At 40.9% G+C, this 12681-nt stretch overlaps 3 protein-coding genes across 4 annotated transcripts; all 3 read left to right on the forward strand.

The window, feature by feature from the left end:
* The first annotated feature begins 2462 nt into the window (after window positions 1-2462).
* LOC119982401 lies at window positions 2463-7886 on the forward strand. The gene is made up of 2 exons (XM_038825749.1): window positions 2463-2663; window positions 5241-7886. The coding sequence occupies exon 2, from the start codon at window positions 5586-5588 to the stop codon at window positions 7518-7520; it is 1935 nt and encodes a 644-aa protein (XP_038681677.1). The 5' UTR covers window positions 2463-2663; window positions 5241-5585; the 3' UTR covers window positions 7521-7886.
* Window positions 7887-8217: 331 nt separating this feature from the next.
* Window positions 8218-10848, forward strand: LOC119982060 (zinc finger CCCH domain-containing protein 14-like). Of its 2 annotated transcripts, none has more exons than XM_038825237.1 (4): window positions 8218-8596; window positions 8999-9478; window positions 9788-9847; window positions 9954-10848. In XM_038825237.1, the coding sequence occupies exons 2-4, from the start codon at window positions 9005-9007 to the stop codon at window positions 10374-10376; spliced, it is 957 nt and encodes a 318-aa protein (XP_038681165.1). In that variant the 5' UTR covers window positions 8218-8596; window positions 8999-9004; the 3' UTR covers window positions 10377-10848. The 2 variants fall into 2 exon arrangements, with proteins under 2 accessions (XP_038681165.1, XP_038681164.1); XM_038825236.1 differs by having other exon boundaries at window positions 9948-10843.
* A 131-nt stretch (window positions 10849-10979) lies between these two features.
* On the forward strand, window positions 10980-12668 carry LOC119982059 (15-cis-phytoene desaturase, chloroplastic/chromoplastic). Its single transcript, XM_038825235.1, has one exon. It carries the CDS (start codon window positions 11151-11153, stop codon window positions 12555-12557), a length of 1407 nt encoding a protein of 468 aa, XP_038681163.1. The 5' UTR covers window positions 10980-11150; the 3' UTR covers window positions 12558-12668.
* Window positions 12669-12681: the final 13 nt, after the last annotated feature.

Genomic DNA, 12681 nt, shown 5'->3' on the forward strand with positions numbered 1-12681 from the left:
GGGTATTAATATAAGAGTAATGTTTGAAACTCTTAAAATATGATTATCATTTTACTCTAATCAATGTGAATCACGTCATTTATATGTGTTTATAATATATGACTATTGACATGTCACGTAGATTTGGGAATAAAATGAGATTTTTATGGGTGTGAAAATATACTCATTGTGGACATCTAGCACTGAAGTTATCATAAAAATACCATCCAAACACTCCAAATGGGTACAACTATTGGATGCTGTAACGCACCCTGGGGATTACGTGACTCCATTGAGGATATCTACCAATCAGAAGAAGCCATGTGTCGCCCCACTTCGGATTTTGTGAAACACGGTTGCGTTGGACGCAGCGAACTGGCAGTGGGAAGTCAGACACAACTTCCCTTTGTTAGCCAAGCCGGCAATCGGCTACTTCATTTTGGGTTTAGCACAAATGTCATTAGTGACAACCAATGACACCCCACAACCCAAACAACAATTTCATGTTAAATAATTTAAATGGCAAAATTAATTAATAGGACACAAGCAATTGTAGCTATATTAACTACACAATCTTATTTGCACAAATATATGATTCAATGAAACACAATTTAATAAATATTTTATTATAAAATTTGTGGAATTCATTAAATACTTATAGATATTTCAATACAATAAATCTTCTAATACTAATACCGATGAGCTATGTACCCCTAGGTCCGCCTTGCACAATATTTAAGACTGAGTACCAAGCAGGGGTGAACGCAGGATTAAAAGTCAGGGTGGGCAAAGTGTTGCAGGGTTATTAATTATGTCTTTGAAAGTATGGAAAACAACACAAAAAATCAAAATATTATGGAATAACAATAACCGATACTTTAAAGCTGATTTGTAACTGTTGTAGACAATTTTTAATATTTTGAAATCGTTTCATAATATCCTCATTTGGAATAGTATCAAAAATATCTCTCGTATAGACAAGTAAATTAACATTTAACAATTGGTCGCCCATTCGATTCCGAATCTTGATAATCTTCCAATTTGTAAATCCATCAACAACAAAAAATTTGCCACCCCCTTGATATCCAATTTATTCTTTGAAAAGATAATGGAGGCAAAAGGCAGTGTGTGTATATATATATATTTTTTATACTGTACTCCATCCAGTGGAGGACCTAGGAATTAAAATCACTGGGGGCACAAAAGTATTGTGGGGTCCAGGGGCAGTGCCCTCGGAATTTTTTTTGGGTTCTACATGTAATCGATTTACAATTATTGATCACAAACACAAAAACACACTAGTAATAATTCAAAACAATAAGAAAACACATTGTAGTTATGACAATTGTTCTCTCAGAGTTTTCATATTTTGAAAGTAATACGAGGGATTAGGGCCTAGGGCTCTTATCCACAATGAGAAGTATTGAAATATTGAGAGGATTTGAGGGGTTTGGAAGTAGGTGGGCTTGATAAATGACAAAATAACTTAGGGCCTAGGATTTATGAGGTTGGATTGGGTCAAAATTAGTTATTGCGTTGGATAAAAATTAATGGATTGGGGGCCTCAAATTTTTTGATTGGGGGCCTTAGGCTTAACTTGTCATTAATTGATCAATTTATAGTATATTTAGTATTAAAAAAAAATTTCACTGGGGGCACATGCCCCCAGTCCCATGTACATATGTCCACCCTTGACTCCATCCAAAATATTACAAAGTCAGGATGGGCAAAACTATCAATAATATAAAATAAATCAAAACTAACATAAGTATATTTTCTTTTTCTGAAAATGAGGGTGGGCGCAATTTTCCACCCTTGACTATACGTACATCCACCCTTGATACCAAGTTACATAATGATCATTTATTTATTTCAAGATAATATTATGTTTCTCTACTTGAATCCATGACCTCTTGAGATTTGACGGTGAGTACCCAAATTAACCAAGAAATTTTGATATTGTGCGGTTGCGCGGAGGGCCCAATGTACTTACTACTTTAGCACACAATTTAGAAGTGGGACGGAAAATGATCCGCGCAGCTATTAACATCAGTGCGGCGCGCTGGAGCTGAAGCCAGCTAAGCTGCGTCTGTCCGTTTAAAAATCTCTTTTTGTCTAACTAACTAACTCCTTGTGGTGGATTCGGGCGGTACACGACCACTCCATCTCAGCCACTTATTTCTGTTAGGTGAAAATCCCAATAGAGATATTTAACTCAAATTACATTAATACCCATCACAGTAATGTGAAAACTCGCCGTCTACGCAGAGGATAGTTTTGTCATTTGGGGTGCCGTCATTATCGTCGAAAAGTATGCAATGCCCAAATCAGGGGGTGCCTGTGACCTGTAAGAGGCCGTGGCGTGGCAGTTTCTCTTCGCGGACAAACGCGAGGCTATTATTGGTATTTCGTAACTTTTTGTTTTCCGTCATTTATTTTTTATATAATTTTTGTTGCGCTTGGCCATCGCATATCCTTTGTTCTTATTTATCAAAAAAAAAAAAAAAATCATTTATCGCCACTCCATCTCTCTCTGGTGAACTCTGCTTGTTTTTGCTATCTCTCTCTATCTTCATCATTTGGATTTGGATTCTGGTGGTGTGTCTCTCTTTTTCAACGATGTCTATAGCCGCTTCTCAGATCTGCATGTTCTTCCCAGAATTTTGATAGATTTTGTTGTCTCGGTATACCTTCTGATATTCTCTTGTTATTCTTTTTTCGGGTTAATTATGTCTGTCAAAATGAATAATTGTATGATTTTCTATTGGTATCTGTGAATGATATGGAGTTGGTGTGTTTGCTTCCGCTGAATATGGATTTCACCTGGGTTTTTTCGTTGCATGGTTTTGGATTAGGGTTTTCACTTTCCAATGCTAATTTGCTACAAATTTGATGGCATAGTCATCTGTTTCCAAGGTTGTATTCGAAGATTGGTGGCAGCTATTAATTTTCATCGATAAATCTAGTGCTTTGGTGCTCTTGAATGGCTACCATTGATTTGTGGCTCTGATTCTCGGATAGATTCATTTAATTTATAAATTTATGTTATCTGCTGGGAGATTGATCGGAGGAGTCGACTTATATTCGCTTGTATTCATTCTGGATTGGTAAACATCACTGTTTATTTGCTTGTTGGGCTTTTTCATCTGGCTGAGATTTATTGGGTAATTTTTTTTCCCTTTTTTAAAGAAATAGTGATGTCTTGGGTAGATCTTAAACAGCAGTATATCTGGTTTCAGGTTGTGTGTGAAGTTCTACTATGAGATCTATCATTATGCACTGTTATTTATTTTCAGGGAGTGTGGTATATTGATTCGATTTGTGTTGCCTTCTTCACCTACTTATTACATGCAAACTTAACTAATGCTTGTACAAACATGTACTTGTATGTGTACATATGTTCAACGTCTACGTGCATTTGAACATGTGAACATATACAGGTTTAAAGGTTGAACCATATGTTGCAATAAGCCAATAAGATGACAATTGATAAACCATTTGGTGCCGAAATTTTGTAGTGATGAGTTCCTTGGAAACTATACCCGGTTGGTTTTTAAACTTTAATTTCAAACAATATATGAATTAGGAAGCTTGCTTTATTTGGTGTCTGCCAATCACCGACTATGTCTGTCTTCCAATTTCCGAACATTGATTTAGAGGGCTTCCTTTTGGGTAATAGTTTGTCTACTTATCTGTGATTTCTCTGCCTTTTATTGTGCTTTACTTGTAAAGGAAAATGTATTGGTCATCTTTGGCTTCCTCTTTGTGTGCTTTGAATTTTGAAATTGACAAATAAAAGCTTGGCAATAATTGATTCAATGGAAAATTGTATTACTAGGATAGCTGGTCTTATGGTCGCGGTTCATTATGTGTCATTATTGAATGCTCTTATATGATTCCTGTGAAAGTCCTCCTGCATACTTTTTATTTTATTTATTTTTGAAGTTCTGAGTTTTCCCTTACTCTTCGAAGGATTTTATGTGATGCGTGCCTGAAAACTCCTTTTTTGTCTTTCTTAATTATATCCCGATTGTTTGGGTCGAAGTACAATACATACATTGAGGCCGATTGGAATTTCTTGCATGTCAAAATATATGTCCCTATTTGATATGTCATCATAATTTAGTCTTTTAGCAGGGTTCATTTCTCTCTCTCTCTCTCTGGGTGTGTGCACTTGCTCATATGTGTATGTATGTGGTAGACTTCCAGTGGAACAACTGTGGGTAATTGTATATCTCAAATTATGAAACGTATCCAATATTTTAAGTTGGAGGACTTCATCCTCACTATAGTTGGTGAGTGTATCGGGCAAATCTAGAAATTTGTTACTCACAAGAGTAGACAATTTTTTCTCATTGTTGGCATTTCATGGTTACATGCGAATATGTGGCACAATGGTAGAGTTGCAGGAGTGCAACCTAGATATCACGAGTTTAATCCTGGAAATAGCCTCTTTACATATTATGTGGATGCAAGATCTGTGTACATCTTGCATGTCCCTTACTCCGCCCACTGCGGGAGCCTTATGCACGAGTGTTGTTTACTTTTTTACTAGGATTTTATGGTTATGCATAGAGTTCATAAGGTCATTTTCCATGCGATGCTTCTGTCTGGAGTGTGAAAAATACTATCAGAAGGCTTGTATTAATCGTTAATCTTTGTTTCGAAATTTAGAACTTGAAAGCTCTGAATTTATTGTTGTTTATTTTGAATCGTGACTGTTATTCTTGCTATGTTTATCTTATTGGTAGCTGCATTTACTTTTTTTTCCCTGACATTTTAGTCTGCTGTTACACGTTATAGTAATATCTTGCACTTGATAGTGGTCGTGACTACTATACTAACCTCGCAAATATGAAGAAGTATCACATTTATTCAAATTCTGTAATCTCATGTTCTTCGACCATTGTGGTAGCTCCATCTATATTAGCACTGTCCTTTTGTGTCCTTTGTGTGCCCTGCTTTCTTTGTGCCCCTCGGATTTCCAAGGTGTGAGGTCTAGCACTCCTTTTGTCTAGCACTCCTTTTGAAAGATATATATCTCTATCACTAACTTTATTCTACATTACCTGCAATGTATAATGCATGAGTCTGTTTTCATATGTATAGCAATGTACTTTGTAGAACCGCCTTTTGTTTTACTTTAATCAGTTATCAACTTATCATCTAAAACTCTTTGTATATTGTTGTTGTAGTAGTATTAGTGGTAGTTATTGTTGTTATTATTGTTTTCTCATCATCGTTATTATTATTTTCATCAGGATGAATGAAGCCAAGTTATTCCTTGGCAAGGAGCATAAGAAGTTCCAAGTTCCTCTGTGCGTCAGTTTTGATTGTTCTCATTAAAGGATTTTATCCTAGAGACGTTGTTAGATATTCTACATATTAAGGGGGCTATAATTGAATAAATACCTTGTTGCTGGTGCCAAGTTTGATCAAATGGACAGATCAGACACATCGGGCTTTGTTAGTGGTGGAAGTAGCATATCTTAATATTTTCTACCTGTTGATTTGTTTCTCCTATTTATACTCGCCAGTAGCTTGTGCTAGAAACTGCCCGTTAGGGACCACTTGCTTCTCAGTGTTGCAGTAGACAGCTATAGATTATGGATCTGAACAAAAATGGTGTACAGTTTTCTCATAATGTTGAAATCACAATGAACGAAAACTTTGGGGATACCGCTTTATCTTTGAACTGCCTCAGCTATGGAGGAGGAAAGACCGGTAGAATTGGAAGTAGCCAAAGCAACCATCAGGTTGATTTCTCTAATGCTTGTGATGACAGCTGTCAGTTGGTTCTTGGTTTGGGTCCAACACCTTGTGCGTATGGTAATGATTACTTTAATATCGGGGTTAGCAAGATTAAAGAGTCGGGTACCATGTTTCCCCTGGGCTTGTCAACTGAGGGTGATTCAACTCTAAAACTCGGACTACCTGGATCAACTAAGGAAGCTTCAAATGGGCTTGATTGTTCGCTTTTGACAGAAACTGATATTAGTTTACATCTTCGGAACCAAGCTTCTGCAAATGATAATAGACTTCTTATTCCTGTTGTTGATGAAGGTTCTACTTCAGCCAAGAAATCTGGTGGCTATATGCCATCACTTCTCTTGGCTCCAAGAATGGAAAGTGGGATAGTTTCTTCACAAACACAAGAAATTCTAGAATTTGGCTCCAAGTCCCAATACTATCATCCTCAGTTGAGCCATGAACCATCTGCTACCACAGATTTCTCAGTGGGCACCATCTCCGAGCAAGCAACCACAGCTACATCATCAGAACGCAGAATGAGCAATCAAAAGAAATGCAAGTTTGCTGGTTGTACAAAGGGGGCAAGAGGAGCAACTGGTCTCTGTATTGGGCATGGGGGCGGACAGAGATGCCTAAAACCAGGATGTAACAAGGGTGCTGAGAGCCGAACTGCATATTGTAAGGCCCATGGTGGAGGAAGGAGGTGTCAGCACTTGGGATGCACTAAAAGTGCGGAGGGGAAAACAGATTTTTGCATAGCACATGGTGGTGGCAGACGGTGTGGGTTTACAGGAGGCTGCACAAAGGCTGCACGTGGGAAGTCGGGGCTTTGCATTAGACATGGTGGGGGGAAGAGGTGCAACGTAGAAGGCTGCACCCGTAGTGCTGAAGGACAGGGTGGCTTGTGCATCTCCCATGGTGGAGGGCGGCGTTGTCAGTTCCCTGAATGTACGAAGGGTTCTCAGGGCAGTACCATGTTCTGCAAAGCTCATGGTGGTGGAAAGCGTTGCATTTTTGCTGGATGCACCAAAGGTGCTGAAGGGAGCACTCCATTGTGCAAGGGACATGGTGGGGGAAGACGTTGCCTCTTTGATGGTGGTGGGATTTGTCCAAAAAGTGTTCATGGAGGAACAAATTTCTGTGTTGCCCATGGTGGTGGAAAGAGGTGTGTTGTGACTGGTTGCACAAAGAGTGCACGTGGTCGCACTGATTGTTGTGTTAGGCATGGTGGCGGGAAGCGCTGCAAGTTTGAGAACTGTGGGAAGAGTGCCCAAGGTAGCACTGACTTTTGCAAGGCCCATGGTGGGGGAAAGCGATGCTCCTGGGGAGAGGGAAAATGTGAGAAATTTTCCAGGGGTAAGAGTGGTCTATGTGCAGCGCACGGCAGCATGCTCCAGGAGAGGGAAAGCAAAGGAGGTTTGATTGGTCCCGGACTTTTCCATGGTCTCATATCTGCTTCTTCAACTACGGGAAGCAGCATTGATAACAATAATTCTTCTTCTGGAGTCAGCGTTGTCTCAGACTGCATTGATTCACAGGAAATGCCGGCAAAAACACATCATCTCATACCCCCACAGGTATTGGTTCCTCTATCTATGAAATCGTCATCTCATCCCTTTTTCTTGAGCACTGAGAAGCAAGAAGAATTTAGAAAAGGCTCTGGCACTGGTGTTGGTGGCAGTAGCGGGACAAACAACTTCAACTATACAATTCCCGAGGGAAGGGTCCATGGTGGCGGCCTCATGTCATTATTTGGTGGGAATTTGGAGAATGCAATGGACAGAATTTGAAATCCAATTTATCAGCTTGTATATAAATTTAGTTTTGGGTAGTGGGGCGATTCATGGGTGATGAAATTGTGTATAAAGGTTTGGTACTTGTTTAGTGACAGAGTATATAGCTTGTGTATCTAATTAGCAGGGGGGTGTATTTTATTTTAATGTGGATATTATTTGTTCTTCTAGTTTTCGGTGTTGCAGACAATAAGACTGGGTGAAGACAAGTCCTAGGAAACAGCTATGGCATAAGCTTTCATGTAAGCCTTTTAAGGCCGAAATGTGGCGATGAATAACCATCTGTTTATGGTCCAATGAGTAATCAATTCCTGTGTATTTATTGTTTCAACAAGTACTGTTACTGATGAACATGCACCCAGAGTTTATCTGTTCCTTCTGTATTTTCTGGCTGCATTTTTGGTGGCTTAGGCAAAAGGGAAAAGTCTCGTGATAATGAGCATTTTGATAGGGATCCCAGTCCCAGAGCAGAAGATTATTTGCACCAGCCAAATGCACCTATACCGCCATGCATGTATGGTGGGTTGAAATGTTAAGTGGATCACAAAAGAAATATAAGGCGGATACCTTTAGTAATATTCCGATTTTTTCTAAAAATACCCTGTCAACTGATTTTTACAAAGGGTGGTCAACTTAGATTGGGGTGTCTTTAGAAAAAACCGGGGTGTGACTAAAACTACCCAGATAAGGCCTGAAGCATTAAGATGGGCCAGACTAGACATTTTATGCTAGCCCAGCCCATAACGGCCCAAGTCTCATTATGACCAGCTTATTCTCGAAGACGAACTGCAATTGCGAAAGGGAACAGAAGGGCAAGATCTGATGGGTCCCACTTATTCGAGGCAGCCGGGCATTTCTATTCTTCTGTCTTCTGCACTCGCTTCCACTGCCTATCAGTATCAGTATATAATCAGAAGCGAACGAGAACTACGCACTTTCTCCGCTGATTGGGTTTCGTTCGTGCGACTCCGCAAGTTAAAACTCTCCCAAGCCGCGGTGACTTCTCGGAGAAGATTCAGAGAAAGAAAGAAGTCAAATTCCTGCCAAAACGGAGCTTCTCCAATCTTGGCCTTGTGAGTTGCATCTACCTTTGTCTTGGTGTTCGTATTCCTTTCTCCGCATCTTTCTGTTCTTTGATTTAGTATTCTGTTTAGCGGAATTGGAGATGAAATCATGTAGGGGAGTGTAGGCTTCGGATTGATCTGACAAACACTGAATTTTCGTTCTTTGATTTCAACGTTTGATTTGATTCCTTTCCCTTGATTTAATGGATTCTTGTTGAAAGAATGTCTGGAATTTCACGATCACCGGTCTCATGATGTCTGTTTTTCAATGGCAGAAAAAATGAAATTTAGGCGGGAAATTGAAATTCGTGTTACATAATCAAAATTTTGATGATGGAAGAAAATGGAGATCGAGTTTATTTTTGTTTGTCAGTCGATGTAACAGTCTTCCGACTCTCTCTTTAATCGCAGCGATTCATGGATTCCCTCTACAACTCCAAATTACAGAAACTGCAATCTCTAAGCGGCACCGTTTCGCCGATCAACACTCACTTTTACAAGGACTCGGCGCTCCTCAGGTACCTGCGCACAGGATCTCCCGTCGCTACTAGCACCGACGCTTTCTCTTCTCCTGCAATAGCACGGAAACGCCAGTACAGCAGCAGCAGCTCCTCCGGAAACAGCGGCAGTGCTAACAGGACGCCTTCTCCTTTGTCTGCCATTGAGAATCTTGAAAGGACGACAAGGACAGGGTCCCCGACGGCTGTGGAGGATGATGTGTTGGTTATGGATGGGATATTGGTCGGGTCGGTTCCTGCAGGGAGGGCTTCGAGGTCTGCATCGTCGTTATCATTGGATTCTGGTGGTGGATTGTCCTCAAATACTTCTCCAGGGAAAATTTGCAGATTTTGGATGGAGTTTGGATACTGTCGCTATGGGTATAACTGCCAAGTAATTCTCTCACGCTTTGAATCTTGCCCTAAAATTGAAACTTGAAATGATGGTCCGAATGTCTGATCAGGTGGCACTCATAAATTTGTTTTCTGAATGCAATTTGTTGTTCATAATCTGACTTTATGGTACTTAATTATTTCAAGTTTGGCGATCAAAATGACAAAATCTGGAGATTGATGATTTTATACTGTATTATACTCCGAATTCTAAGGCAAATTTCTCAAAATTCCTGCCTATTCAAGTAGCTATGCTAAATTGATCATTTGATATCTCATATTTTGATAATCAACATCATGTGTTTTGCAGTTTGCACATGGGAAAGAGGAGCTGCGCCCAGGTCGTTTTCCCAATAAGAGCAAACCTGAGGTGAACATATTTTGCCCCCTTTGTAGAGGGAAGTATGTTAAAGAATCAGTGACTGAGAGAGACTATTTGCTGAATTGTGGTTTTATTTTTTATTGCATAGGTACAGAATCTACCGATGCGCCAGTCATTTCCTGGTACTGGATCATCACCATATGGCACTGGATTACCACCCTATAGCCCAAAGAGCCGCTTTGGTCATCCAATCACGGTGCAACCAGCATTTGCGATAGACCAACCTGAATACCCCTTCCGCAGCCCCTCGCTCACCACCAAAACTGAGCACTTCAGCAAGATCCCTGGCAGCCCCTCTGTCAACTTCAGGCCTGAAGAATCCAATATCCTTTCCACCACTATAACCAGCAGGGTCAAGTACTGGTCACCCCAAGACGACGGCATTGAGGTTTTCTTGCCTTGTCATTCAGACAAACCCCCGTCAAGGGAAGATGTTGATGCCTATATTGATCATTTTCTTAACGGTCCTACTTCAGGGAGCAGGTTGCCAGTATTCACTAAACTTTGGCTAGAATAATGGTCTCGTGAAGGGCCTCCCGTCTTTGCTGAAAACTACTCGGACTTCAGTTCATTTTCCACTGTCTGAGTCCATTCGACACACCAACTGCATATTTTTTGGGGTAAGATTGATAATCAGTTTGAATGAGCAATCTGCTAACTGTAAATGGTACATGGTTAGCATAAGTCATACAAACAGATATCATACCTAAGGATTTTGAAAGTAGAATAAGAATTGGCAGCTGACCATAGAGCCACTCACTGGAGTTCCTGTCACCCAATTTTGTAGAGAGAACTTTTTTTTTTACAGGACTTCAATCCCCCTCCTTTCATTCTCTCTATTTCTGCTCATGTTAAACAATTCCAGCTTGTGAAACATCTGTGTTCCTGCAAAAGCACTTTGTAGTTTGCTTGTACTGATTTTGCCCCAAACCAGGTCTGTTTTCCGGGTATGTTTATTAGCATGGACAGGTTGATACAAAGAACATCCAATCATTGCATACTTGTTTGTATTGTATTGTATTGATTGGAACTCGTTTAATTCAATGTTTATTGTGATGAGTTATACAGGAGGATAATATTTATAACATTGTCCCCAAACTGAATCAGGGGAGGCAATTTGGTTATTTCTATTGTCTTATTATCTAGGATGCAAAAATCTGAGGCCATTGGTTGTCTTATTACACAAGTAGACAGTAGGAATGAATATATATAGAAAAACAGGACAAGAAATGAACGGATAAGGAGCCAACATCGAAAGACAGTTGCATAATCCACAACCTGATCCAGTCCCATGAGTCTGTCAGTCTCCTTTTCTATTTCAAACCCCTCTCCTCTCTTTCCCTTAAAGCCAACACCTCCGTTACGACGCTGCTTCAATTTCAGTCCCCGAGCATCTCAACAACACAAGAAAACCGGAGTCGTGGTCATTGGAGCAGGCCTTGCTGGTCTTGCCGCCGCCACCCACCTCCACTCCCAGAAGATCCCCTTCCTCCTCCTCGAAGCCTCAGACGCCGTAGGTGGGCGTGTCCGGACGGATGTTGTCGATGGTTTCCTTCTCGACCGAGGCTTTCAGATCTTCATCACTGCCTACCCGGAGGCCCAGAAACTCCTCGACTACAACGCATTGGAGCTCCAGAAATTCTTTTCAGGTGCACAAATTTACTGTGATGGTCAGTTCCACACCGTCGCTGATCCTTTACGCCACTTTTGGGAATCCCTAACCTCCCTCTCTAACCCAGTCGGGTCGATCCTGGACAAGCTCCTCATCGGGTGGACCAGGGTCCAAGTCGTTGGCAGATCAGATGAGGAGATACTGAGTTCCAGTGAAGTTTCCACTCTGAATCTGTTGAGAAACATTGGGTTCTCGAATTCCATCATCGAACGATTCTTCACGCCTTTCTTTGGTGGGATTTTCTTTGATAGAGAGCTCGAAACGACTTCCAGATTGTTCAATTTCATCTTCAAGTGTCTCGCCTTTGGTGATAACACTCTTCCTGCCAAGGGCATTGGAGCCATCCCTAATCAATTGGCAGCGAAATTGCCTGCGAATTCGATCTTGTTAAACACAAAGGCTGTACTGGTTGATTTCGGTGAATCGAATTCGCCGAATGTGAGGTTGGAGAACGGAGAGGTATTGGAGACTGAGATTGGAGTGATAGTGGCAGTTGAAGAACCACAAGCGGGTAAGCTTTTCGCCGGAAAGATCAAACCGGTTCAGCCCAAACCGGCTCGGAGCACAGTTTGTTTATATTTCTCCGCTGACCAAGACAAGATCCCAGTGGGTGACCCGGTTCTGTTACTGAACGGGACGGGTAAGGGCATTGTGAACAACATGTTCTTTGCGACCAATGTGGCTCCATCATATGGCCCACCCGGGAAGGCTCTGGTATCGGTTTCTTTGGTCGGCTTGTTTGAGAAGGAATCCGATAATGATCTAGCGGCTAAGGTTGTTGAGGAGCTTTCGGGATGGTTTGGACCATCGGTGGTCGGGTCATGGAGCCACTTGAGAACATACCGGATCCCGTTTGCCCAACCGAATCAATGTCCCCCAACCAATTTGATGAAGGACTCTCGGGTCGGATGCGGGGTATATGCGTGTGGTGATTATTTGGCTTCGGCTACTTTTGATGGCGCCTTGGTTTCGGGTAGGAAAGCAGTAGAGGCTTTAACAAAAGACAGAGTCCTAACTCCAGTTTAAAAGTTCAATTTGTTTTGGGATAAATATTGAAAAAGTTTATATATTTTCCAAAAAATCTAAACAAGTTTGCTGTATTTTTTTTTTGGACTAAACAAATCCTTTCAATTAAAATCATTTCCATTTA

This window comes from Tripterygium wilfordii, chromosome 17, assembly GCF_013401445.1.
Source record: "Tripterygium wilfordii isolate XIE 37 chromosome 17, ASM1340144v1, whole genome shotgun sequence".
NCBI lineage: Eukaryota > Viridiplantae > Streptophyta > Magnoliopsida > Celastrales > Celastraceae > Tripterygium > Tripterygium wilfordii.